We start from the raw sequence: 27,392 nt of genomic DNA, 5'->3' as shown, positions 1-27,392 counted from the left end.
GGGACGAAAATTTCTTATGAGCAGAGATGGAGGGCCCATGTCTACAAGGAGGTTCCTTGCCCTTAGTAGCCTGCGGAAGAAAGGTACTCTTTCCCCCTGTAAGACCCCTAATGATGTCATCCAGGGTAGCTCCAAACAGGTGATCTCTTTGAAAGGGGAGATCAGTCAAGGCCTTTTTAGAAGTCTGATCTGCAGACCAGCATTTGAGCCAAAAGACACGCAGAAGGACCACTGCCGAAACAGAGAGACGAGCCACTATTGGAGCCGCATCCAAAGAGGCATCACATATAAACTTCAGCCCCTGGACCAGCTGGTCCGCCAGCTCAGCAAAGGCAGGGGGGAGCTGTTCTCCCTCTAGGTCACGGTGTAAAAGCTTAGCCCATTCAGTCAGAGTTTGCGATACCGTGGCAATGGTGAAAACCGGCCTCAGTGCCATACCAGCCTGAGTGTACATATTGCGGGTCACAGCCTACGCCTTCCTGTCAGCCGGATCCTTAAAGGCCGGGTACTCTCCAACCAGAATCATTATTTCTTTTTTCAATCTGGAAACCAGAGGGTTCACCAGCGGTGGAGCAGTCAACTTCTTAATAAGGGACTCCTTATAGGGGTATCGCCTAGTAAATCACTTATGGACCCCAAGGGGATGTTTTTGTTGACCCTGTGCTTTAGGAGGGGAAACTGGGGGTATGACCGCCCCATGGAGGGGCCCACGTCCACCCCAAAACCCTCCAGGGGGAGAGGGGGACGACAACTACTCATTATACCAGGAACCAAGCAGGCACCGCTCCAGACAGAACCCTTCGCCATCGAAATGGGGGGCTGTCAGCCAGGAGGAACGCTGCTAATTGTTCCGAGACCCGGTCATATGTGACCTCTCGAGGCGCTTAACTCGCAGGCCAGCCCCCTCTGGTGGGGCTATTTTGCGGCTGACCTAGCGTGGAGCTGAGGACTGCACGCGTGCGATCACAGACCAGACTGGGGTGATCACTGGATCTGGATTATCCAGCCAGTCACCCAGTCCAGCAGTTAATTGTGGATCTCACAGGAAAAAAACAGGAGAAAAATGTATATCTAAAAAAAAAATAATTGCCAGGACCAAAGGTCCGAAGAAGGAACTAAGGCCTTACTGCTGAATAGGCAGAAAAAAAACTGAGTACCTATAGCATAGAGAGGGAGTATAACATAACATCTACAGAGCTACAGTTCTCCCTAAAGCAACCCTGGGACTGCCCATAGGCATAGCCACACATTATTTCTGCCTAGTGTCCTACTCCCGTAGGGGGTAGTAAAACCCAATGGGTATGAAGATCAAGAGCTGTGTCCGTCAGCGAATGAAACAGAAAATCTTTTTTTAATCCTATATCTAATATATATCTTGATATTTTCTTCTTTCTCACTGTGCAGCTGAAACCTGTGAACTTCAGCACTTTGAGCTTCAGTCAGCTTTCCTCTGTAGCTGAACCAAGACATACAATCAAGACTGGAAATGTACACAGTTTAATTACAGAAAGTGACAGTTTTTGAGACCAAGGAGATGGGAGAGTTTCCAATAAGAAAGGGACTACTCTTGGTTTCAACAAAATGGTGGCCACCATCAAGAAGAAACAGGAGAAATGCTGGAGGACATTTACAACATACACTATTTTTGTAAGCATAATTATTAATGTGGAATGTATGTTCTTTTATTAAAGAAAATGATTTGTTAAACTGTTATGGGTAAAGTTCTGCTTTAATTTGGAGACTGGCAACAGGGTTGCTTTAGGGAGAACTGTAGCTCTGTAGATGTTATAAACACTTAAACAAAAAAAAAAAAAAAAAGTCTACTGAAGGGCGTGCAATAAACGTAATCATATGTTGCATCTACTTAATTTCCTAATCTGTCCCATAGTAACATACTAAATCAATAAGTTGCAATGGCCAAGTCTAATTTCAGGCATGCTTCTGATATTCCTGTGATTACACAATAAATGAACAGCCCTGGTCACAGGAAAATGTGCAGGGGACTATAAGACCTCATGCACACTGGACATTTTTACAGCTACTGTCTTTGGCTTCAAGCATTTTTTTCTGCAGCCAGTAAACTCCCTAGCATGTTATCCTATGTGTCCATGCACACATATGCTGTTTTTAGCAGGGGCGTTTTCTAGCTGGAGAAAAACCTCAGAATTAGTGGGTTTTAAGAAGAGTTTTTCAGCTGTAAAAATGCTCTACCTCTGATAAAAGCTGAAAAACGCTGCTATTCTGTGTTGATCAAGGTTTCTTTAGCCATAAGCTTTTGTGGTGGTATAGTTTTGCTAAAAAAGGCTAAAGCTAAAAAATGCAGAAAAATGTTACAACAAAAACGGTGCAGAACTTCATGAGGCCTTTTGGTTAGGAGACTTCCCTCTATCTTTTGTTGAAATAATAGCTCTCATTTGCTGCATAATAAAAAAAAAAATCTTTTATGTCTCAATATATGTTTACAATAGAACAACTTCGTAACACAGTGGATTCAGTCATGTCATATAAAATCACAATGTACTTATGAAAAGTCTCAAGTAATTCTATTGCATACATATACATACATATACTTAGCCATTAAAAGCTTTTATTACGCAGCAAATAAGAGGTGTGCAAACACTCTCTACTGTTGTTTTAAGTGGCTTTTCAGAAGCTCAAACCTTATCCCAGATAGCAAGTACAATAGGAGTTTTGACCTACCGTAAAATACATTTCCCTGATGTTCATTGGCACCGCTCCTGAAACCTTGCAGCCAAAATCATTTTGTGAAAGTATACACCGACGACCAGGTGGCCGCCTTGCAAACATGCGTCACTGACGCCTGATGATGGAAGGCCCAGAAAAGCACCGAGCGCCTGAGAAGAGTGCGCCTTGACAGGGAAAGGAGGAATCTGACCCTAGATTGAATGGGCCTGAGTCATCGTCTGTCTGATCCATCTGGAAATGGTCGCAGAAGAAGCAAACAGTCCTTTTCGAAGCCCATCTGTAAGCACAAGCTGCCAAGTACACCTGAATTGCCCGAACCACATCCAGGGCATGCAAAGCAATTTCCTTAGGATGTTTTGGCCTGGGACACAGGGAAGGCAACACAATGTCCTCATTCAAATGGAAATCAAAAACAACTTTTGGAAGAAAAAGGACAGGGGTGAAGAACCACTTTATCGTTGTGGATCACCAAGTAAGGAGTGCGACAAGATAATGTCGTCAATTCCGACACTGCGAGCGTTGAGGTGATCACCACCAAAAAGGCCACCTTCTTGGCCAGCGTAAGCAGGGTAATCTCCCCAATATTTTCAAAGGGAGGCTTCTGGAGGACTGAAAGCACCAAGTTGAGATCCCAAGGCGGTAGGGGAGACCGAACTGGGGGAGTCAATTGTCGAACCCCCTGAATAAAGGTATGCACCAGGGAGTGGGTTGCCAAGGGTCATTAAAAAAGGCCACCAAAGCTGACACCTGGCCCTTGATGGTACTTAAAGCCAATTTCTGCTCAACCCCCCATTAAAGGAAGGCCAAGACCCAAGCCACCGAGAAAGAGCGAGAGTGAACCCCAAGTGACTCACACCACGAAATGTACGATTTTCATGTACGGTGGTAGATCTTCCTAGAGGTAGACTTCTTAGCTGTCAACAGTGTTGGAATCACCGACCCAGACAAAACTCTATCCCTCAGCACCTGGCTTTCAACAGCCTAGCCGCCAAAGCCAGCGACTGTAAAGAAGCATAGAAGATTGGCCCTTGGGACAGCAGAGCCTCCTTGTGAGGTAGTCTCCAAGGGACGTTGGCGACCAGCCACACCAGGTCAGCGTACCAAGACCGTTGAGACCAATTCGGAGTCACTAAAATGACCGGAATCACTTATGCCTCAATCCTGCGTAAGTTTGAGAGGAGGGAAGGCATAAATTAGTTAATACTGGGGCCACCAGTGCGTCTGTGGCGTCCACCAGAGGATCCCGTGACCGTGCCACAAACCTTTGCATCTTTCTGTTGAGCTGAAATGCCAACAGATCCACCTTGGGGATGCCCCACCGGAGACACAACTGATGAAACACCTCTGGATAAAGCGACCACTCCCCTTGGTCTAACGCCTGTGACTGAGATAATCCGTCTGCCAGTTTTCCACCCAGGGAATTTGAAAAGCGAAGAGGGTCGGAACGAATCGATTTGCCCGCTGTAGAATGCCGACTACCTCCAGAGCTGCCAAAACACTTTTTGTGCCCCCCCCCCGGTGATTGACATAAGCCATGGTTGTGGAGTTGTCTGACTAATTCACACTGGACACCCCTGAAGACAATCCGTCCAGTAATCCAGGCACAGCCTGATAGCTCGGAGTTTCAGGACATTTATCGGTAGTCTGAACCCTTCTGGTGTCCAGACACCCTGAGCAGAGCTCTGGCCCAGGACACCTCCCCACCAGGTCAGACTGGCATCCGTGGTGACCACTGTCCAATACAAGGGGAGAAAGGGAGCTGGAGAGCGAAGCCACCAGACCAGTAATCCTTTTGTTTCCTGGCTCAGTCGGATTTGATTGTCCAGAGACTTCGGACACTTGTCCCATTTGGCCACGATCTCCCTTTGCAGGGACCCATTATGAAACTGTGCAAACGGGACCGCCTCAAAGGTAGAAACCATCAGGCCCAGCACCTGCATGCAAGTCTGGAGGGATAACTATCTGCTGGACAGCAGGAGAGGAATTGCAGCATGCAATTTCTGGAGTTTAATCGGAGGAAGGAACACTCTGGTTAAAGCAGAGTCCAGAGTCAGACCCAGATAGTCCAGCTTCGTGGAAGGAAGGAACTAGAGCAGACTTCTAATAATTCATAGTGATTTCCACGTTGTCCACCAGAGCAGTAGGGGGACGCGGCTCGCAGGAGAAGGTCGTCCAGGTAGCCCAGTACTGCGATCCCTTGCTGACATAACGCCAGCACCGGGAGGGGGGGGGGGGGGGGGGTGGGCAAACACTTTTGTGAAGACCCAAGGAGCGGAGGCGAGACCAAATGATAACGCCACAAAGAGATAAAGCTCCTCTCCCACGGTAACGCGGAGGAAGTGCTGGTGACAGACACATATTGGAATGTGAATGTAAGTGTCCTTGATGTCAATAGAGGCAAGGAAATCCCCCTGATGCAGGGATGCCACCAACGTGCAAATAGATTCCATTCTGAATATGTGTTGAAGTGCTGTGCATATAAATGATTAAAAGTGCTAGAAAAACAATATTATTAAATAATGAATGTGTATTTCATGAAAATAAACATCAATTATTATGAATCAAAATAAATTGTGTCGTGTTTAGTGAATGTGCCGCGAATCGTAAATGTGCAATAAAACCAATATAAAGATTGCCTCAATATGCTTAATCAAATTGATGTGCGCTGATGAGGCTGCACTGATGGGCACTCATGAGGAGGCACTAATATGTAGCACTGAAAGGCATCACTGCTAGACACTGTTCGGGCTGCACTGATAATCAGTGCTGATTTCCCCCTGTGAAGAAATTCCGCTGATGGGCTCTCCTCACACGCTGTCAGTATGAGGAAAGGAATGCCTATAACCAGCATTTCCTTGTTTACATGTGACCAGCTGTGATTGGACATAGCTGATCACATAGGTAAAGAACCTCGTCACTGACTCATTACCGAGATTAGCGATGTGCCATGTCCCAGGGACAGAACGCTCCACTGTTCACTGTGCAAGCGCGACAAGAGTGGGACGTCGTAACAGAACTATAGATCCGCCACCCGCCCATCATTTGTCAATATGACTGGGTAAAAAAAATTGAATTTTTTCATATTGGATAGAGTAGAGGTAGGTAATAACCCCTGTCAGTTTCTTTTTTTGCAATTTATGTCCTATTGAGGAAATTTCTTTTTCACTTCCTGCCCCATAGCCAAAACAGGATGTGAGGGGAAATCCCTCTAAAGTGAAGGAATCTCTAGTGGTCACCAGAACTAGTGTCCCCATAGGAAAATTTTCCCTTTAAACCTGTTCTGGTGACAACTCAAAATTTTACATTTTCTTTAACTTTCATTTTCTGTGATAATAGTAAACAGGGCAAATAGAGAGGGTGACTCTACCTAATGGGGAAAAAAGACAGCAATAAAAAGACAGGTGTCCTAATCCCTCTCCATTCTATCCAAAACGAAAAAAAAAGTTTTGCCTTTAGCTCTAATTCTGAAGTGAGAATTGCAAGTAATTATATAAATAAGTATATTAGAAAGATGTTTACCTGTTGTCTGTGCTGTGAACAGGAAAGTGAGGATAGAGAGCACACAGCAGGGCTGCTATTGATGAATTGGAGGTGCTTAATGAATACCTGAAGGAACAAATTCAAATATTAAACAATAAAGTTACAGTCACTGAGAAAGCTAAACAACTGAGGTAACCATTTCTGAGCAGCCAACACTTTTTATGATAAGCCTTTATCAGCCTAGGATGGTGGAAAACATGGCTAACATGGATAGATTAATAGATGCGTGTAATGTTACTTTAATCTACACTGTTTGCGAGTGCTGCTATGGCTATAAAATAACTTCCCTTGATAAGGAACTACTGTTAAACATCGCTTTTATACATATAGCTATTCCTTAAGAGCCGGTTCACACTGGGGAGACTTGTCAGGTGACTTAGTCGCCTGACAAGTCACGCTCTATTCAGTGCAACGGAACAGTTCTAATCAGAGCGACTCAAGTCGCTCTGACTTAGCAAAATGTTCCTGCACTACTTGGGGCGACTTCGGAGCGGCTTGCATTGACTTCTATTAAAGAAGTTGTTTGAAAGCCATGCTGAAGTCGCGCTGCAGGGGGCAGCGGCTTCAGAGTCAGGCGGCTTTGAAGCCGCCCCAGTGTGAACCGGCTCTTATACCTGCCTTCTGTTTTTGTTATTATTATTATTATTAAAGGACATTAAAGTCAACAAAAATAACCAGTGTGTGTATCGGGGACAGTTAATAGACACACCCAATGTGTTGTATACCTAAAGCAACCTCAAATCAGCATCCAAGCAGAGTTTTAAGGTATAGGCTGCAATAGGGGTAAGCATTTATCCTCTTCTACAGGCTTGGCTTAGTTGAATTTGCACCACGTACTGAAAAGAATAGCTTTAACGTGTATTTCCACTTTGGCAGCCAAGTTGGGATAGCACCCGCTTTATATTTTTTACATGTACCCATTCACATAGCATAACTTGTGAAATATTTTTAAATTGCAGGTAGCCGTGAAACCTTCTACTGAGAAACATCTAAAAAGGTAAGAAATATTTTTAAAACATTTTTAGGCATGCTGTATGAATGGAAACCCATAAACAGAAATCTGTAATCTGATTGCAAAAGTGGAAATGTGCTTTAGGAAAAAGACCCTATAAAAAGTAATTAATATTTTATAATGACTTAATTGAGCCATATCTGCTCACTGCATATTCTGTACAAGCTCTGTTTACAAAAGCTACACAGTGCTGTGCTTTGCACAGACACTTCTCACTGGGAGTTTACAAAGCATTTGCTGTAGTGCAAATTATTGTTGTAGACGGCATCTTACCTTCCTCCACCAAGAAACAGCAAGCCGAGGGCCATATGGTGAGCGAGGTGGAATCCATAGTTCATCTCTCCCCCGATTTTCTTGTGCATAAAACGGCACAACTGGAGAACTTTGAGATTCCCAGAACCGGCCATAACCATAGAGAGGGACAACAGCACCACACTCAGACATGTCTCCAGGTTATAATGACCTGTCTATGAGGGACACACAGAAAGATTATGTGGTATATATATATATATATATATATATATAAACCTAAAGCCAAACAGTTCAATATCAACAAACACAAATCCTGCAGGAAGCCTGAATAGTGCATTTCCAAAGATTATCATGTAAAACAATGAGAATATAATCATGTAAAATAGGCCTTGCACACTGCCAAACACCAGTTGTTAATATGCACATATAGGCAATGCAGTATTTATCCTGACACACCCTCTCCATAAAAAAATAAAGAGGCCAGAAACTGTGTCAGCCACTGACTCCTAAAAGACTTGCCAACCGGTTTAAAAAGGAAACTATTACTGTGTACAACAATATCAGAAAATAAAAAAATACCCTTACTGGCAGCACAAGTCTAATCATAGGAGAAGAGCAGGCTGAGCTCCCAGCACAACCAGTAAACTGACCATGATATAAATATGTGCTGCGCAAACCTGTGTAGCTTATATTAATAATAAATTAATTTAAACAAATAATACATTTGTAGTGAAATTTTTTTATCACTGTGTAGAAAAAAATATTTTTTATGTGTTTATATCAACAGTTGTGCACTGATTAAATCCAATTAAAACACAATTAATAATTCTCTATATGCAATATAACCATACAATGAATATTCAAACACATATAAATCATGCAAAGTGACGTAGTGAATTAGTGTCCATTTACTTATGCCTGGTATCCAAATTATAAGTGTCCAAACAAAGTATGCTCCTCTGTATGGAGATTAAATCCCAATCACCAGTGCTCAAATATGGTCGTGAGCAAACTTGATTTCAACCTCCAATCTCTGTGCTCACAGTCCCATTTAAACTCATCAGTAAACTGACCATGCTGTGCTTTCATGCCTAGTGTGGTCAGTTGTTCATAGGAAAGCAGAGGGACTGCCAGGGTCCCCAGGAATTTCACACAAAGGAAACAATACAAAGAGAACAGGACACTATTTCATACAAGTACATGGTACAGCAAGCACATATCAGGAATATGGAATGTTGTGTTTACTCTTTGATTAGATCTTCATTAAATGGATTACACTCTACCTTTAGAATATCAGTAAAGACAAAAGTCCTGTAGCACTGTCCTGAGCCCTTGTGGCGGCTGAACACATTGCTAAAAGCCTAGGTAGACATATGATAGCTGAAAAGAAGGACCTGAGGTGAAGCAATCAACTAGTTAGCTCTGCCTAAACATCAGCTCTGACAGCATAAGCCAAAATAATATGGCCTTTGATTATATAGCAGTTTACAGAGGAAGCATGAAGCGGTGGTTCCTCAAGGCCTTGTGGGGGCTGGTGGTTTTAGTGATGGTAGTTATACAGTACATAAAAAAAAAAAAATATATATATATATATATATATATATATATATATATATATATATATATATATATATATACACAGTGCCTTGCGAAAATATTTGGCCCCCTTGAACTTTGCGACCTTTTGCCACATTTCAGGCTTCAAACATAAAGATATAAAACTGTAATTTTTTGTTAAGAATCAACAAGTGGGACACAATCATGAAGTGGAACGAAATTTATTGGATATTTCAAACTTTGTTAACAAATAAAAAACTGAAAAATTGGGCATGCAAAATTATTCAGCCCCTTTACTTTCAGTGCAGCAAACTCTCTCCAGAAGTTCAGTGAGGATCTCTGAATGATCAAATGTTGACCAAAATGACTAATGATGATAAATAGAATCCACCTGTGTGTAATCAAGTCTCCGTATAAATGCACCTGCACTGTAATAGTCTCAGAGGTCCGTTTAAAGCGCAGAGAGCATCATGAAGAACAAGGAACACACCAGGCAGGTCCGAGATACTGTTGTGGAGAAGTTTAAAGCCGGATTTGGATACAAAAAGATTTCCCAAACTTTAAACATCCCAAGGAGCACTGTGCAGGCGATAATATTGAAATGGAAGTAGTATCAGACCGCTGCAAATCTACGAAGACCTGGCCGTCCCTCTAAACTTTCAGCTCATACAAGGAGAAGACTGATCAGAGATGCAGCCAAGAGGCCCATGATCACTCTGGATGAACTGCAGAGATCTACAGCTGAGGTGGGAGACTCTGTCCATAGGACAACAATCAGTCGTATACTGCACAAATCTGGCCTTTATGGAAGAGGGGCAAAAAGAAAGCCATTACTTAAAGATATCCATAAAAAGTGTCGTTTAAAGTTTGCCACAAGCCACCTGGGAGACACACCGAACATGTGGAAGAAGGTGCTCTGGTCAGATGAAACCAAAATCGAACTTTTTGGCAACAATGCAAAATGTTATGTTTGGCGTAAAAGCAACACAGCTCATCACCCTGAACACACCATCCCCACTGTCAAACATGGCGATGGCAGCATCATGGTTTGGGCCTGCTTTTCTTCAGCAGGGACAGGGAAGATGGTTAAAATTGATGGGAAGATGGATGGAGCCAAATACAGGACCATTCTGGAAGAAAACCTGATGGAGTCTGCAAAAGACCTGAGACTGGGACAGAGATTTGTCTTCCAACAAGACAATGATCCAAAACATAAAGCAAAATCTACAATGGAATGGTTCACAAATAAACATATCCAGGTGTTAGAATGGCCAAGTCAAAGTCCAGACCTGAATCCAATCGAGAATCTGTGGAAATAACTGAAAACTGCTGTTCACAAACACTCTCCATCCAACCTCACTGAGCTCGAGCTGTTTTGCAAGGAGGAATGGGCAAAAATTTCAGTCTCTCGATGTGCAAAACTGATAGAGACATACCCCAAGCAACTTACAGCTGTAATCGCAGCAAAAGGTGGCGCTACAAAATATTAACTTAAGGGGGCTGAATAATTTTGCATGCCCAATTTTTCAGTTTTTTATTTGTTACAAAAGTTTGAAATATCCAATACATTTTGTTCCACTTCATGATTGTGTCCCACTTGTTGATTCTTCACAAAAAAATTACAGTTTTATATATTTATGTTTTAAGCCTGAAATGTGGCAAAAGGTCGAAAAGTTCAAGGGGGCCGAATACTTTCGCAAGGCACTGTGTATATATATATATATATATATATATATATATATATATATATATATATACACACACACTACATAACAATGCCTGTGTATCTCTTAACATTGCTGAGGAATAAAGGTCACTTACTGTACTTGCTGCTTGACCAGATAAGCATTCAAAATCTTTTGCAAATTTACACTGTAATAAGAAATAAATAAGCTCATAAAGTGATGAAGTAACCATATTGTGATCTATTGTTAATATTTTATTGTAAAAGAAGATCTTACCAAGCAGTTGAAAGCATCCAAGTTTGTAGATCCTGCAAATCTAAATCCCAAGGCCAGGCAAGCTCCAGCTATTATGTACACATGGGCTTGACTAGAAAATGATGAAAGAACATACACTTCAAAAACCTGGGACAACAGGGGTGGTGGTACAGTAGCGGAATTCAAACAAGCAGCCAGAGAATTTATAGATGTCCTTTTGATAGTAGTTTAACCAAAGATAAAGCAAGTGTATTTTTTAAGCAAAATAGGGATGGCTATAACCCTCTGTCAGACTTTTATAGCTGTCTTGGTGGTTCCTGATTCACTTCTTGCTAAACCTGCTGTCATGGAACAAAGTATTGAAATCTCTGTAATGGAAAGGTGAAATCTCTGTAATGGAGGCCCAGATAGAAATAAAAATGAAACAAAGGTTTTAATCCTATCCCATTCTTTCCAAAAACAGTTTTGGCAGACCATACACTTTAGCTTCAGCACAAAATCAGCTGGAAAATGTTCCTGACTTTACAAACTGCTTGTTGTAAAATAAAAAGTGGCAAGGAGATATACTGTACACCGATCAGCCATAATTTTAAGACCACCAACTTAATATTGAATCGTTCCCCCTTTTGCAACCAAAACGGCCCTGACCTGTGGAGGCATGGACTAAATTAGACCTCTGAAGGTGTGCTGTGGTATTCGGCAGCAAGCTATCAGTAGTAACTCCTTTAAGTCTTTTAAATTGCAAGGTGGGGCCCCTATAGATTGGAGTTGTTTTTATAGCACATCGCACAGATGCTTGTTTGGATTGAAATCTGGAGTATTTCAAGGGTAAGTCAACACCCTAAATTTGTTGTTGTGTGCTTCAAAGCATTCTTGAATCCATTAGACCAGCCCACCTTCTTCCATTGCTCCATGGCCCCAGTTCTGATGCTCACTTGGCCACTGATCAGTGTGCAGCTACGCAGTCCTACATACAACAAACTGCAATGCCTATTTTTTCCGCTTTCAACACATCAACTTCATTAACATGTTTACTTGCTGCCGAATATATCCCCCACTGATTTTCAGATGGCATTGTAATGAGATAATTAATGTTATTCACTTAACTAATCAATGGCTTCATATATACACACACAACGTTATGAAGAGAGGGGGATAGGATGGTTGGGTCTAGGTGGAAAAAATCTACAATTTTGGTTGCCGAGATAAAGGCCATGGATGGACAGTTCCTGCTCCTCGTCATGTTATCTATTATAGCTCACTCTATAATCCACACATAAAATACATAGAATGTTAAACTGTTAATGACACATACGCCAGAGTCTCCATGTTTAAATCTTCTGAAGCAGGTTGCTCTCCAGTATGTAGTGAAGCGCTGTTTCCTGTGATTATCTGGAAAAACAAAATAATCCATCTCATAAGTGTAGCTAACCCTTTAAAAGGAAATTTTTTAAATTTATAATATCTTTTTTAATAATGCAACATTGTCAAATCCACCACACTGTAATAAATCTTTGGTAATGAAAGATGATTTACATAGTAGCGACCTATTAGTGATTTTTTTTTTGTCAGCGGCCAGATACACTTATTATTGGTGACCATTAAGCTGGCCATACACCGCTCTATTTTGTCTGATTCCTGCTGAACTGGTTGAAATCTGAGAAGTGGTTGGCACTGTTGGCACCACTCAGCTTGACTAGATGAAAAACTGTCAGTTAAACAGTAATAGCATCCTATCAGATGCTAGTTTTTGGTCAAATATAAAAGATTATGTTGTGCCATGTAAATAGCTAGCCAACATGTCAAGCTTTAAACTTGCACACCAATTACCAAACAAAGGAGAGCGCTAGGTGCTAACGTCAGCCCCAAACATCACATAGGATAGTAGTGAAACCTTCAGTAAATAAACTCTATAGTGTCACCACTATTAAAGTGTTTTACAGACAATATAATCAAATAAAGTGAAACATATCTATAATAGATAACTCATATAATAACACCACAAATTAAAGTGCATGAAAACAAAAGTCCATCAATAGTGTCAAAGACTGTATGTTTAGGCTCACCCTTAAATGTGCTCTGCACACTTTATGCAAATGAGACTTGCTTCCTTCATCCAGTGTCCTTCTGTGTGTTCACACCATGACCCCCTATTAGGCTATAACCTACCAGATCCTTACACCCAGGCTGAAGTGGGTCTAATAACGCTTTATAGGAGTCCCAAGCATGGATAGCGAAAAAGGCCAGCTCCCTTGTATCCCTCACAACAGGCTCTCTAAGGATAAAACACCCAATGATGGATCATAGTGCAACACGTTTATTCAGTAATATTCTGCCATAAAGGATAAACAGTTTACACTCAGGTATAAAAGTGCCTACGTCGGCACTAGCAGATTCGAGAAGTGCACTGTCTCTCTCTACAGACCGTTCCATTGCCCTGGAATTCGACCCCCAGACATGACATCATCAGACATACCTTGTCCCTGCCTCAACACGTTTTGCTGTACACAGGATCATCAGGAAAGCCTTCTGATGACACTGTGCACATTGAAACATGTTGAGGCGGGGACACGGTACATCTGATGCCACGTCTGGAGATCGAGAAATTCATGCCGATCTGCCATCCTGTTGGTTGGGCAAGCGGCGGTCTGTAGAGAGAGAGTGCACTGCTGGAATCTGCTACTGCCGGAGTAGGCACTTTTATACGTGATTGTAAACTTTTTATCCTTTATGGCAAAATATTACTTAATAAATGGCTTGTACTATGATCCTGCATTTGGTGTTTTATCCTTGCATTTGAGAGCCCGTGGAGGGGGACACCAGGGAGCTGGCCTAATCGCTATCTATGCTTGGGACTCCTATAAAGTGTTATTAGACCCACTTTCACCTAGGTCTAGGGATCTGATGAGTTATAGCTTAATAGGTGGTCGTGGTGTGAATATTTAATAAACGGAAAAGCACTGGTTTGGAGGCAGCAAGTCTCATTTGCATGAAGTGTGTGGAGCACGTTTAAAGGGAGTCTAAACACACGGACTTTGACACTATTGATCGACTTTTTTGTTCATGCACTTTAATTAGTGGTGTTATTTTATGATTTATCTATTATAGATGTGTTTCACTTTATTTGATTTTATTGTCTGTAACACACTTTAACAGTGGTGGCACTAGAGAGAGTTTATTTACTGAAGGTTTCACCAAATTTATATGTGATGTTTGGGGTTTACATTAGCACCTAGTGCTCACCTTAGTTTGGTAATTGGTATATCTTTATTGTGCTATTTGCACAGGAAAGTGGGAGAAGCAGCAGGGGTGGTCATTGTATGTATTATACTTTATTCATGTTCATGGTGCATTATATATTTCTTTGTATTTATTACATTTTCACACATCCACAAAACGAGGATGAACTTTGGTACTCTATATTTTCCATAGGCGACACTTTAAAAGGCCCTACAGGTCATCAGTTTAGAGTTAAAGTGATTCTAAATGATTTTTTCTTTTCTATAATAAACATGTCAAAAATACCTGCCTTGTGCAATGGTTTTGCACAGAGAAGCCCCTATCCTCCTCTTCTGAGGTCCCCGCTGGCTCTTCCCTCTTTCTGAGTGCCCCCATAGCAAGTAACTTGCTATGGGGGCACTAATGCAGGCTTGCTCCTGGGCCACGCTTTGTGAGTCCATTGACACACACAGTGCAGTTTGGCCCCACCCCTGCTCTCTCCATACTGGCTGTGATTGTTATTGGCTCCTGCCTCGATCTCCTGTGAGAAGTGAGAGAGTTAAGAGAGCCTCTGCTCCTGGCACAGTGCTGGATCCAGCTCAGGTAAGTGTAAGGGGGAGCTGCACACAGAAGATTTTTTACCTTACTGCAGATAATGCATTAAGATGAAAAACCTGCTACCTGTATAAGCACTTTACCAGTGAAAAATGGCCCCAGAACTATTGTTCTCACTCTGGCGTGCGCAGATATATGTAACCTATATCGAAAATTATGTTTTTGTTTATAGGTGCCCCTAATGGGTACATTTACTGGTGTGTACGTGGGGGCAAAGCAGCTAAAAGTGTTTTTTTTTTTGGGGGGGGGGGGGAGGGGGTTTAAAGTGCTTGAGTTTAACTACTTTTTGACATTTTTATTTCAGGTGATATGTTCGTGTCAATTTGGAGAAATTTCCTCCCACTCCCTCTCTCTGGGGGACAGGTAGTAAAGGCTCTTCAACAAGACACAGACAAAATAAATATTTCTGGCAGAAGATTAAACATTTATCACTTTATCTAAAACATCACAAAAACAGTTTTGGCTTCAGATAAAATGTAATCTTTTAATTTAAACAAAACAAAGATACTGGTATGTAAATACCAGCCATGGAAAAATGACATTTAATTTCATCCATGCTTACTTGTGGTACATTGCTGTTCACCCACTGCACACTGGGTAATATGTCATCCCACAAAATAAGGCATCTAGCAAGAGTCTGAAAAAAAAAAATGTAAAAAAAATGTCATACACGATTACCGATGGATCTGAAGAATTCACACAAACCAATACAAATCTACAGACACACTGGCTTTCACCTTTTTGGTGATGGCTTGGAATACCTCCCAGTATTTTTATTGCTACCTCTGTCCATTAGGCAGATTTAGTCCCCGTTCACACTAAGGCGACCTGGTCGCCTCACAGGTCGCCTTCCATAGGGAAGCTGCGGACCCATTCTAATAGGAGCGACACAAGTCGCTCCGACTTAGAAAAAGGGTCCGGAGCTTCTTTGGGGCGACCCGGAGGCGACCGCCATAGACTTCAATGTTATGAAGTCCGTGGCGGCCGCTCCGAGGTCGAGGCGCGCTGCTCGCACGGCGACCTCGGAGGTCGCCCCCCCCCCCCCCCAAGTCGGATCGCGGCAATGTGAACGGGGCCTCACCGTCTTTATTTGTCCTGTTTACCAGTACTGAATCATTGAAAGTGAAAGTAAAAGAAAATCCCAAATTTTGGGTCGTCCCGAGAACAGTAATAGAAGGGAAATCTTCCAATAGGGACATTAGCTCTGGTGACCTGGGGGGCCCCAAGAAATTCCCTTAATTTGCAGGATTTCCTCTTACTTCCTGTTTTGGCTATGGGACAGAAAGTAAAGGTAAATCTCCCCAATGGGACACAGATGGCAAAAAAATGGCAAAAAAAAAAAACACGACAGGGGTTATAAACCTACCTTCCAATAACAAAAATGGAAAAAAAAAAAAGTTTTGCCTATTGTTCTACTTTAAAGTGTACATGGTGTCATAAAATGGTGGGTGGGTAATCCGAAATTGCAAAACTGTTTTTAGTAGAATTGTCATTAAAGTAGAAGTCTTCATACCCGCAATAAAAGGAATTCTGGTTTTACAAAGTCAAGTAAATACATGGTGTCTGGGGCCCGCAGCCAATCCGCTACTGACCTATAGAAAAAGAAAAAACATAAAATCTTAATTACAAAAAAAGTAACAGTTTAGGTTTACAAAAAAATCCCTACACATATAAAGTAAATACATAGCAAATCAAGGGTAGATTACAGTCATACATAAAATGACTTTCCCTAATCAAAATGCTGTGGACTTTTAGTGTATTGACTGTCGACTAATGTTTTATTTTTATATACTTTCAGCATACACAAAACTAAGACAAAATGAATGCCTCCTTAGTGCCCCTAAAATGGGACAAAAGTACCATCACCTTAATTCCAGTAATAAAAGACAGAAAAGTATGCTACAAGGGACGATAAACCAAGCCAATGCTCAGCCACTTTGAAGCCAGCAACAGATTGCAGAAAGTGGTTAGACATTCATTAACGTCTGACACAGATCTTTATCACATCATAAAAACATTGATATCAATATCTTAAAAATACGAATGCTAACACTACTAACACAAATGGCATCTGTCTACCCAGAAATGCCTGTAAAGGTCTGTGGAGATCCATGGACATCTCAATTGTAGAAGAAAATTGGAAATGCAATACCTTGTACGCAGTGTGCTATGATCTGCTCAGGAAATGCACTGAAGTACTAACTTTTCTGTACCATGACCTGGCCAAATAAATCATTAGAACATTTATAAAGGCAAGAAGAACTGTGATCTTGTTCATGCCCCAGATGACGTTGATTTTAATGAAATGCGTCAACTGGAATCCACATCAGTGAGGTACAACGCACGCCAACCCTGTATACCGGTCAATCAACTTCTAGGATATCTTGGATCTATTAAGTGTTTAGCACTGATTTCTTTTAATAAAGGGTCAAGAAGTTTTACACTGTGTGGCTGTTTTATCTTTCCTTCATGGGCCCAACTATGGAGTAAACTTTACCATCAGCCATGACAGTACCACCACCTGCAATATAATAGAGGAAGCTGATTGGATCTTCTATTCTTGCATATCACGCCTGTCTAGATTGTTATAAATTGGAGTCTAAACCCCTGATAAGGAGGCATTTTATATAAATATCGATGGAGGTGCACTTGAGTGATTAAAACACACATCAATGACACTCGCTGTTATTGGATGTTCATCAAGGAATTCATCTGCACTATTTAGAACAGCACTCGTTGCTCATACTTTATGGATACTTTTTTATTCAATATCTATGTTTAGCGCAGCAACATTTTCCATTGTTTCACGTTTATAATGATTGGTCCTGTTGTGTTGTTGCCAGCAGCTTGCACTTTTATATTTAGGCTCGGTTCACACTAGGGCGACCTGTGAGGCGACCTGGTCGCCTCACAGGTCGCCTCCCATAGGGAAGCTGCGGACCCGTTCTAATAGGAGCGACACAAGTCGCTCCGACCTAGAAAAAGGGTCCGGAGCTTCTTTGGGGCGACCAGGAGGCGACTGCCATAGACTTCAATGTTATGAAGTCCGTGGCGGCCGCTCCGAGGTTGCGGCGCGCTGCTCGCACCCCGATCTCGGAGGTCGCCCCGGGAAGTAGCGTCGCGGTAATGTGAACCGGCGCTTTGTCTGTATGCATGCGAAATATTTGTTTTTTGTTTATGCGATCTAGTTCAAACTCTGAAACCTGACCTGTGTTCAAAGGCAGTTTAGAGGAACATACATGCACACTGAAGTTATTACAGTAACCCTTTATCAGAGTCGTCTATTGTCACTTGAAGTTTCTGAGGTTACATTACAGGTCACTGATCTCTTTGGTGACATATTTGCTCCTTGCAGCTGTTGGGGCTGTTGCAATTAATGTAGCCACTGCCCTCATGTGCAATGATTTTCACAGCTCTCTAATCAGTTTTAGATTTGTGTCACAATCTGTCATACAGGATTGCTTAGACCGAATATTGCTTTCTGTAAAAACATTCTGTACTGTTCTAATTAAATGTCATTGCACTGCTTTACATTACCTGTTGTTGGTTTTCAAGTAGATCATAGCTAATGCCAGAGTAGCTCCAGGGCATGTAACATCCACATTAATAGTGTCTCCTTCCTAAGAAAAAAATATGAAAAATTACAGACATGCTGACACTGTTTAACAAAGGCGTTAGCACATAACCTTTTTTTTACTGCACTTAAATTTAGCAATGATTGCTCTAGGACAACTCACTAGCTTACATTTGGCTCAAGGTACTCACAGATATAAGATGACTGTCCCCAGAATAGATGATTTTAGCCAAACAGAGCAATAATCTAACAAAGAATTTTTCAACGGGAATGCCGCAGCAAAATGACACAAAGCCTTGTACAATCCAACCATGAAAGGGATACTGTGTTAAGTTCAGTATACAGAGAGGAGGGAGAGCACATCCCGTACCTTCTCCGGGCTCTTTCCCCCCTATGATATCATCTGTATTTTGCCGGCAAAAATGAAAGTTGTGCAAGCTGTGCGACCGCGTCCTACCAACCGATGATGTCATCAGTTACTATGGGAAGAAAGATCGGGCGGCTTACACAGCTTTCACTTTTGCCAGCAAAATACAGATAACATCATAGAGGGGGAGAGAGTCCAGATAAGGAGTGGGATATGCTCTCCCTCCTCTCTGTACATGGAAATTAACACAGTAATCCTTTCATAGTTGGATTGTACACAGGGCTTTGTTTCATTTTGCTGTAGCAAGGGCAAAGAAGGGGTATGGTGAGGATTGGAGTGGGGTTGTGCTAGCATGGGGGATCAAGGAAGGGGGGTTTGTGGCTAGTAGGGGATCTTTGTGGTGGGGGGGGGGGGGGGGAATTTAAAAACCTACTGATCAGTTAGTTCTGCCTTACAAACTACATTTTAGGGGCTTTTTAACACCAGGTCCAGTGTGGTAAAACGCGTGAAATCACACGTTTTCCCACACAATAATGCAATGCCTTTTGCAGTTGTGCATTCTTAATGCCACCCCCATGCATCCACCAGTTGCATGTTTGTTTGCGTCCACTTAAACGCATGGTACCACAGTACCATGTCTTTTGGTGGGGCTCAATTTAAAAACCATTACGGCACCTTTTTTACGTGTTTCATGAGCATAAACCATGCTAATAAAAAAACAGAACACGAAAAAAAAAAAAAACGCTCGGGCTCGGATGCTCCTCCTCATGTGAATGAGACTGGTGTGTCCAGGGTTATACACAATTCTAAAGGGCGCCTTTACTACAAACAAGTTGAAAAACAATGATCTAACACAGTATATGAGAGCAACCAGGCACCCCAGGTCAACACACTAGTCTAAGGTAAGCTTATTATAGGAAAACTGCAGTTTGGTTGAGAAATTAAAACAAACAACATAAACCATGTGGTAATTTCTTTAATTCTAAAAATTGTCCTTCCAATTTAGTCAGCAAGAAAGCCAAGCTTTTCCTATTTTAATCAGAACAAATGACTAAGTTGTGCCCAGAATTTCCCAAAATCCTCAATGCCTTCAATCTTTAAATTAGTTAATTGCATTTTCCAGAAATCTGCACAAGGTAAGAGATCAACCAAAAGACAGCCTTCTTAATATGTTAGGCATCCCCAGCAATGTGTTTAGATTTACTGCACTGAAAGTATCAACTTTGGTTACATACTTGTAAAGAGTTACACACATCTAAAGGAATGCTAGGGTGCAGTGATTCGGATTAAAACACTGGGACTGATAATGCAATAGTAAAGACATTCTTTCTTAGTACTCATTTTCAAAAGTATGCAAAGATTGACTCTCATTATCTGTAGAACAAAACTAGGCAAGTACTATCAAAGTGGTTGGCTAAAATTGTTACAATGTATATAACTGAACTGCAGGAGGAGTTTTTTTTTCAAAACTGCAGTTTATGTTTAACTATTTTTAGGTACTAAACTGTAAATTTTACAGAGCCAATACCTTAGAAAGCCTATAATGTATGAGATTATGAGATGATTGTGGATAAATGTTTGCAATTTGAAAAGATAAAATAAGAAAGGTTCAATATTTAGGCTTGGTTCACACTAGAGTGATGCAATTTTAATCCAATTTTCAGTGCAATTTTGTAGTGCAACATGATGCATTTTTGATGCAATGTATATGCATTTACAACCAACTCATCCCTGCTGTCAGCAGCTAGGATGAGTAACCATTGAGTCAGTTTTTAAGGAGCTGGCACCTGCCAGCATCCTAACAACAATGAGTCATCCCTGCTGTAAGCGGGGTGGATTCCCCACTGATAGTAGAATGTAAAAAAAAAAAAGCTTGCATTAACAAAAAAAAATACAGCAAGGGGCCATATGCTAAAAAAGAAAGAAAATATGGCGTATGGTGTAGCCCCCCCCAAAACCCATACCGTAAAAAAAAAAAAAAAAATGTCAAAAGTAAATAAAAACACAACACAGTTTTTGTTTTGATGCACATCCATCATGTCGTCCATGTTAATGATGAACGCCGCCTGCATGGAAAGAACACTGCCACCCACTGACACAACGTGCCCTGTCGCTTGACTTCCACCGAATGACAGGGCCACTGCCGCCCCCCACCCACCCACTAAGCAAATAAAGGGATGAGTAATTTTGTGACATCATTGCCCAATGACATCGTCACAAGGGGCAGGAGACCCCATCCCTTTGTTTACTTAGCAGTGGGATTTAAGCAACGGAGAGGTCGTGCTGGCGGGCAGCATTCAATGTGATTGACACTGAACCTTGTGATTAACAATAGTTGTGCATCAGGGACATTTTCTTTTTTTTTTTTGGTAAAGGGGACTTCCAGATTCTGATAAGTCACCCCTAACTATCCTTGAGCCAGGGTTGTGGGAAGAGGCCCTTGTCCTCACCAACATGGGGACAAGGTGCTTCGCCAGGAAGAAGGGGCATGTGGCCTGGAGGGCACACACACTTTCCCTTTCCCCACGACTAAGGACCTTGGGTGGGAAAAAACATGTAAACATGTCAGGGGTGTGGCCTGGACAGACTCTAGGCTGAGGCTGCTTCCACTCTTTAAATGAGGGTTTTGTGTTATGTGCGGCTACTGGGACTTTTTTCCTTCCACACTGCCTTCTATGGAGCTGAGACAAGCTCTTTCCCTGCCTGCACTCCCAGCAGTTGTCAGCATATGAGGACCTACTAGAGCCTGAAGCCACACCCTTAATTTCTTTGTAAAGGGGCAGAGACTGCTTTATTGTACCTACTGCTCAAAGACAATGTTCCACTGCTGTGTGTAATTGTTTTTTGTTAAACTTAATAAAAATAAATATAGAAAAAAAAATGTGATTTTTGACTTTCCTTAAAAACCATTTCTCTGATGTTCATTGACGGACACAGCCCCTGATCTTCTTAACCATTGGGTTATACTGCCCCCTACAGGAGTAGGAAACTAGGCAGAAAAAAATTCTGGCCAAGCCTATGGGCAGTGCCAGGGGGTATACTCCCTCTCTCTGCTATAGGTACTCAGTTTTTTTACAAGCAGTGTCAGAAGTATTACAACTCCAAAGAGAGTGCTGTGTTTGTCAATGATCATCAGAGAAATGGATTTTACGGTAAGTCAAAAATCCCATTTTGTCTTTCGTTCATTGTCGGACACAGCTCCTGTTCTTCTTAACCATTGGGACCTCCCAAAGCAGTGTTAAACATGAGGGGTGGGAACAGCGAAAAATAAATTCCCAAGGCTAACTATAGCCAACCAGGTAAACAGGAGCTCAACCAAAACAACTAAAGCTCACCTGAAAAAAAAAAAAAAAAAATACACCCCCAAAGAGGACCAGGTCCTCTAAACAGCAACCTGCAATACCTTGAGGCCAAATGAAGGATCCGCAGATGCCATCACATCTACTTTAAAGAACTTTGGCCACCTTGCAAACCTGGGTCACTGACGCCTGATAACGGAAGGCCCAGGCGGCACTAAGCGCCTGAATAGAGTGCCCCTTGACAATTAAAGAAGGAACCTGGCGGATGATGGAATAGGCCTGAATCACAATCTGTCTGATCCATCTGGAAATGGTTACAGAGGAAACGGACAACCCTTTCGGAAGCCCATCTGTAAACACAAATGGTGAGTCCGATTTCCTAAAAGTGAGTACCTAAAGCAGAGAGAGGGATTATACCCCCCGGGACTGCCCACAGGTGTAGCCAGACTTTTTTTCTGCCTTGTGTCCTACTCCTGTAGGGGGCAGTATAACCCAATGGTTAAGAAGATCAGGAGCTGTGTCCGTCAATGAACGAAAGAGAAAAGTAGATTGACCTAAAAATTTGGAATCTAAATTTTCACAAAACACATTTTGCTTTTAAAGTAAACATGTTTAATATACCTTAATCTGATAACTAGGAGATTTGTGCTTTTCTCTGTTGACACCAACATGTGACCGCTTGTGTCCACCAACCATGTACTGATAGAGCTGCTCTGGAACATTCAGGTCAGACATGCCAATCAAATTACTTCCATGCTGGAACAAGGCAACAACACTTGACATTAAAATACAAACAGCCAACAATAATATAACTGTTTAGAAAGTATTAACAAGCTGACTGTTCTTACCCCAAGGCACACCATGCCCAAAGCGAAGCCTGCTGCCAGGGAATAGGATTCTCTGTCTGTGCAGTACTCCATTTCAGGCCCTGGGGGGCGACCTAGGAAAAAAGGTAATAAAAATTAGTTAGCAGATTTGCCCTATAATGTTGACTGTCGTTCAAGTGCATATTGTAACTTGGGTTCCCAAACCCAAGATGAGTTTCAAAAAGTTAGTGGCATTGTCATTTTACCCAGCAAGTGTGGAGAATTCTCTCTTATATACCTCAAGATTGCTGTCTATTAAAGAAATTTATCAATCTTTTTAACACAATTTTTTTTTTTTTATTAAAAATGGTAAGAGGCTGTAGTAAAAAAAAAATAGTTTGTTGCAGTCTTTCAACCAACCATCTGTAAGGCTCAGTTCACACTGCTGTGACTTGGGATTCGACTTGTGAGTCCCCAATTGGCATGACATGTGAAATCCCATGTTAGTCAAAGAGAGTGGTCTTAATTAGCACTACTGAAGTCGCTCCAACTTTAGAAAAGGTTCCTGTACTACTTCAAGGCAACTTCCACCCGACTTGTGCCAACACATTAAAGTCTCCTCAAAGTTGGATCCTCATCTATATTGATGTGATTAGGACCTGACATTACAGGATGATTACCCAGGCATTCCCCGAAAGTTCCTTCTAAAGTCGCATCAAAGTAGTACTCAAGTCGCCAGCAAATCACTAGGAAGTCACCTGGCAAAGTTGCACCACAGGTCGCAAATAGTGTGAACCGAGCCTAAGTTATGCAAAAGAAAAATGTAATCAATTCAAAAGATGAATAGAATGGGTTTTCCACTGCAAAAATACAACATCCAGGAAAATGGATTTTTGTAAGAACTTACCGTAAAATCCTTTTCTCTTAAGCTCATTGACAGACGTAGTCTTCTTGATTCTCAAGAGCTGGGTTATGTTGTCTCCGCAGGAGTAGGACTAGGCAGAATGACAAAAACGTTCTGGCTCCACCCTAGGGGGCAGTCCCTGAGGGTATATCCTCCCTCTCTCTGCTACAGGGAATCAGTTCTGTTTAAAGCAGTACAGAGAAATTAACCCAACCCAACTCAATGATAGAGGGGCGGGTACTACGTCTGTCAATGAGCTTAAGAGAAAAGGATTTTACGGTAAGTTCTTACAAAAATCCATTTTTCTCTATCGCTCATTGACAGACGTAGTCTTCTTGATTCTCAAGAGCTGGGACATCCAGAAGCAGTGCCACAAATGAGGGGTGGGATTGACAAAATCAAATCCAATCTAGTAGGCCCAACCGGTGCCAAACTAGAAGTTTTAAAGGCTCATTATAAACAAAGAATGAGACTAAAGAAAAAATTTTCCAACGGAAAAAAACCCTCGAGGTAGACCACTGGTCTCCTCAAATTGCGGCCTGCAAAACCTTGCGGCCAAATGAGGCATCAGACGATGCCATTACATCAATTTTATAATGTTTGGAGAAGGTATGCACCGACGACCAGGTAGCCGCCTTGCACACCTGGACCACTGACGCCTGATGGCGAAAGGCCCATGACGCACTAAGTGCCCGAGTGGAGTGCGCCTTAACAGGGAACGGGGGCTCCCGACCCTTAATAGAATAAGCCTGCACTATCGTCTGTCTGATCCATCTGGAAATGGTCGCGGCAGATGCAGGCAACCCCTTTTTGGGTCCATCTGGGATCACAAAAAGTGAATCCGTCTTGCGAAACGAGTCTGTCGTTTTCAAGTATACCCTGATCGCCCGGACCACATCCAAGGAGTGCAAAGCAAATTCCCGAGGATGACTGGGCTTAGGACACAGGGAAGGTAATACAATTTCTTCATTCAGATGAAATTCTGAAACTACTTTTGGTAGGAAGGATGGATTCGGACGAAGAACCACCTTATCTCTATGAACCACCAGATATGGTGAACGACAAGATAATGCGGCCAGTTCTGACACCCTGCGTGCAGAAGTAATAGCCACCAAGAAGGCCACCTTCTGGGACAACGTGGGTAGAGGAATCTCCCTAATATCTTCAAAGGGAGGTTTCTGAAGAACCGACAACACTAAATTAAGATCCCAGGGGGGTAACGGCGCGCGCACTGGCGGAGCCAGATGTCGCACCCCCTGGATGAAATTCCGCACCAAGGAATGAGTAGCCAAAGGCTTCTGAAAGAAGATGGCTAATGCTGAGACCTGACCCTTGATAGTACTCAAGGCCAGTTTCTGCTCAACCCCTTGTTGCAGAAAAGCCAATATTCGACTAATCGAATAAGACCGAGGACGGAACCCCAAAGGTTCACACCATGCAATGTAGGACTTCCATGTGCGATGATAAATCTTTCTGGAAGTCGCTTTCCTTGCTTCAACTAGAGTAGGAATAACTGAAGCTGACAAACCTTTGTCTTTCAGCACCCGGGTCTCAATAGCCAGGCCGTTAAAGCCAGCGATCGTAAAGCAGGATGGAAGATCGGTCCCTGAGACAGTAGATCCTCTCTGAGAGGAAGTCTCCACGGGACGTCCGCCACCAGTCTGACCATGTCGGCGTACCAAGCTCGACGAGGCCAGTCCGGAGCTACCAGGATTACTGGGATTCCTTCCTCCTCTACCCTGCGAAGAAGTCTTGGCAGTAACGCGAGAGGAGGGAAGGCATATATTAGCTGGTATTGCCCCCACGGGGCAATCAGTGCGTCTGCGGTTTCTGCTAGAGGATCGCGGGAGCGAGCCACGAATCTCTGAACTTTCCTGTTGAATCGTGATGCCAACAGATCCACATCCGGGGTGCCCCACCGTAGGCACAACTGGTGGAAAACGTCTGGATGGAGGGACCATTCCCCCTGATCCAGGGTCTGACGGCTGAGATAATCTGCCTGCCAATTCTCCACCCCCGGAATGAACACCGCAGAGATTGCTGGAACAAATCGTTCCGCCCAGCGAAGAATGCAAGCCACTTCTTTGGCCGCTCGGACACTCTTGGTGCCCCCCTGGTGATTGACATAAGCCACGGCCGTGGCATTGTCCGACTGGATCCGAACCGGGCTGCCCTGGAGCTGCTCGGTCCAGAGAATCAGACAAAGTCTGATCGCTCTCAGTTCCAATACATTTATCGGTAATCTGGATTCTTCCGGGGACCAAAGTCCCTGGGCAGATAATTGACCGAGAATTCCTCCCCATCCGGATAGACTGGCATCCGTGGTCACTATCGTCCAATATATTGGCAGAAATGACTTTCCCTGGCTGAGCATTGGAGACCGAAGCCACCAAACCAGAGACTCTCTGGTCTGTTTGCTCAATCGTATCTGATTGTCCAGGGATTCCGGATTCCGATTCCATCTGAGGAGAATCTCTTGCTGAAGAATTCGGGTATGGGACTGGGCAAATGGGACTGCTTCGAATGAAGCCACCATCAACCCCAGAACCCTCATGCAAGTCCGAAGGGAAGACCAGCTGTTGGACAGTAACAACTGGACTGCTGATTGAATCTTTCGAAGTTTCCCTACCGGAAGAAACACTCTTGTCCTGACTGTGTCTAGAATTAGACCCAGATATTCGAGCCTCTGGGTGGGAACCAGAAAGGACTTTTGCTGGTTCACCAGCCACCCGAATTCCTGTAAAGAAATCATAGTAATTTCTATGTTTTGTAGCAAGGTCTGAGGAGACTCTGCATGAAGCAGAAGATCGTCTAGGTAACCTAGAATCGATATACCTCTTTGGCGCAGAAGTGCCAACATTGGGGCCAACACCTTTGTGAAGACCCGCGGAGCCGTGGCGAGACCGAAAGGTAACGCCACAAACTGATAGTGGTTCTCCTCTACGGAAAAGCGTAGAAAACGCTGATGTCCTGCGAAAATGGGAATGTGAAGATAGGCGTCCTTGATGTCTATGGACGCTAGGACATCCCCTGGATGCAGGAAGGCTGCTACCGTGCGAATGGACTCCATTCTGAATCTTCTTATGTTGACGAAAGAATTGAGTGCTCTTAAGTCCAGAATTGGACGCACTTTGCCCTCTTTCCTGGGTATTGTAAACAGGTTTGAATAAAACCCTTGAAACCGTTCTGTCCAAGGAACGTGGACTACCACTCCTTGTTGTAGTAGATCTGTGACTGCTCTCCGCAGATCTTCTAGACGATCCGGAGATAGTCGGATATTGGAAGGGAAGAATCGCGCCGGTGGGAGAGATCGAAACTCGATCTTGTACCCTGACTTTATGACTTCGCAAACCCATTTGTCCGGGATTCTGGAAAGCCATGGATCCGGGAACCGGCGAAGACGTCCCCCCACCCCAGTTATGGGTGGGGGCGCACCTTCAGGCTTTGGATGGTTTATCTTCAGGTCTGGAGGGGGCGGGCTTTTGCTTGCCCGACCAACGACCCCTGATGCCTCCTGCAGGAGGCTTGGAGGACTTAGTTTTTTCACCCGCTGGACGAAAAAACCTCTTGTGAGCAGAAAAAGAAGGCCCTCGTCTTTGAC

At 42.9% G+C, this 27,392-nt stretch overlaps 1 protein-coding gene across 1 annotated transcript in view; it reads right to left on the bottom strand.

The window, feature by feature from the left end:
* ANAPC1 (anaphase promoting complex subunit 1) overlaps positions 1–27,392 on the bottom strand; it is a 239,017-nt gene that overhangs the window by 101,611 nt on the left and 110,014 nt on the right. Inside the window, exons 29-38 of the mRNA XM_082251927.1 lie at positions 22,930–23,021; positions 22,703–22,837; positions 18,379–18,461; positions 16,355–16,433; positions 15,404–15,478; positions 12,323–12,399; positions 11,029–11,119; positions 10,889–10,939; positions 7,532–7,725; positions 6,226–6,312 (exon numbers count right to left, since the gene is read on the bottom strand). Of these exons, the coding sequence (XP_082108053.1) occupies positions 6,226–6,312; positions 7,532–7,725; positions 10,889–10,939; positions 11,029–11,119; positions 12,323–12,399; positions 15,404–15,478; positions 16,355–16,433; positions 18,379–18,461; positions 22,703–22,837; positions 22,930–23,021 (964 nt within the window). The remainder of the gene's footprint in view (positions 1–6,225; positions 6,313–7,531; positions 7,726–10,888; positions 10,940–11,028; positions 11,120–12,322; positions 12,400–15,403; positions 15,479–16,354; positions 16,434–18,378; positions 18,462–22,702; positions 22,838–22,929; positions 23,022–27,392) is intronic.

Source organism: Pelophylax lessonae (genome assembly GCF_965119305.1).
Source record: "Pelophylax lessonae genome assembly, chromosome: 3".
Taxonomy (NCBI): Eukaryota; Metazoa; Chordata; class Amphibia; order Anura; family Ranidae; genus Pelophylax; species Pelophylax lessonae.
The sequence above is the reverse complement of the archived record's forward strand: the minus strand, read 5'-3'. Positions and strand labels throughout refer to the sequence as shown.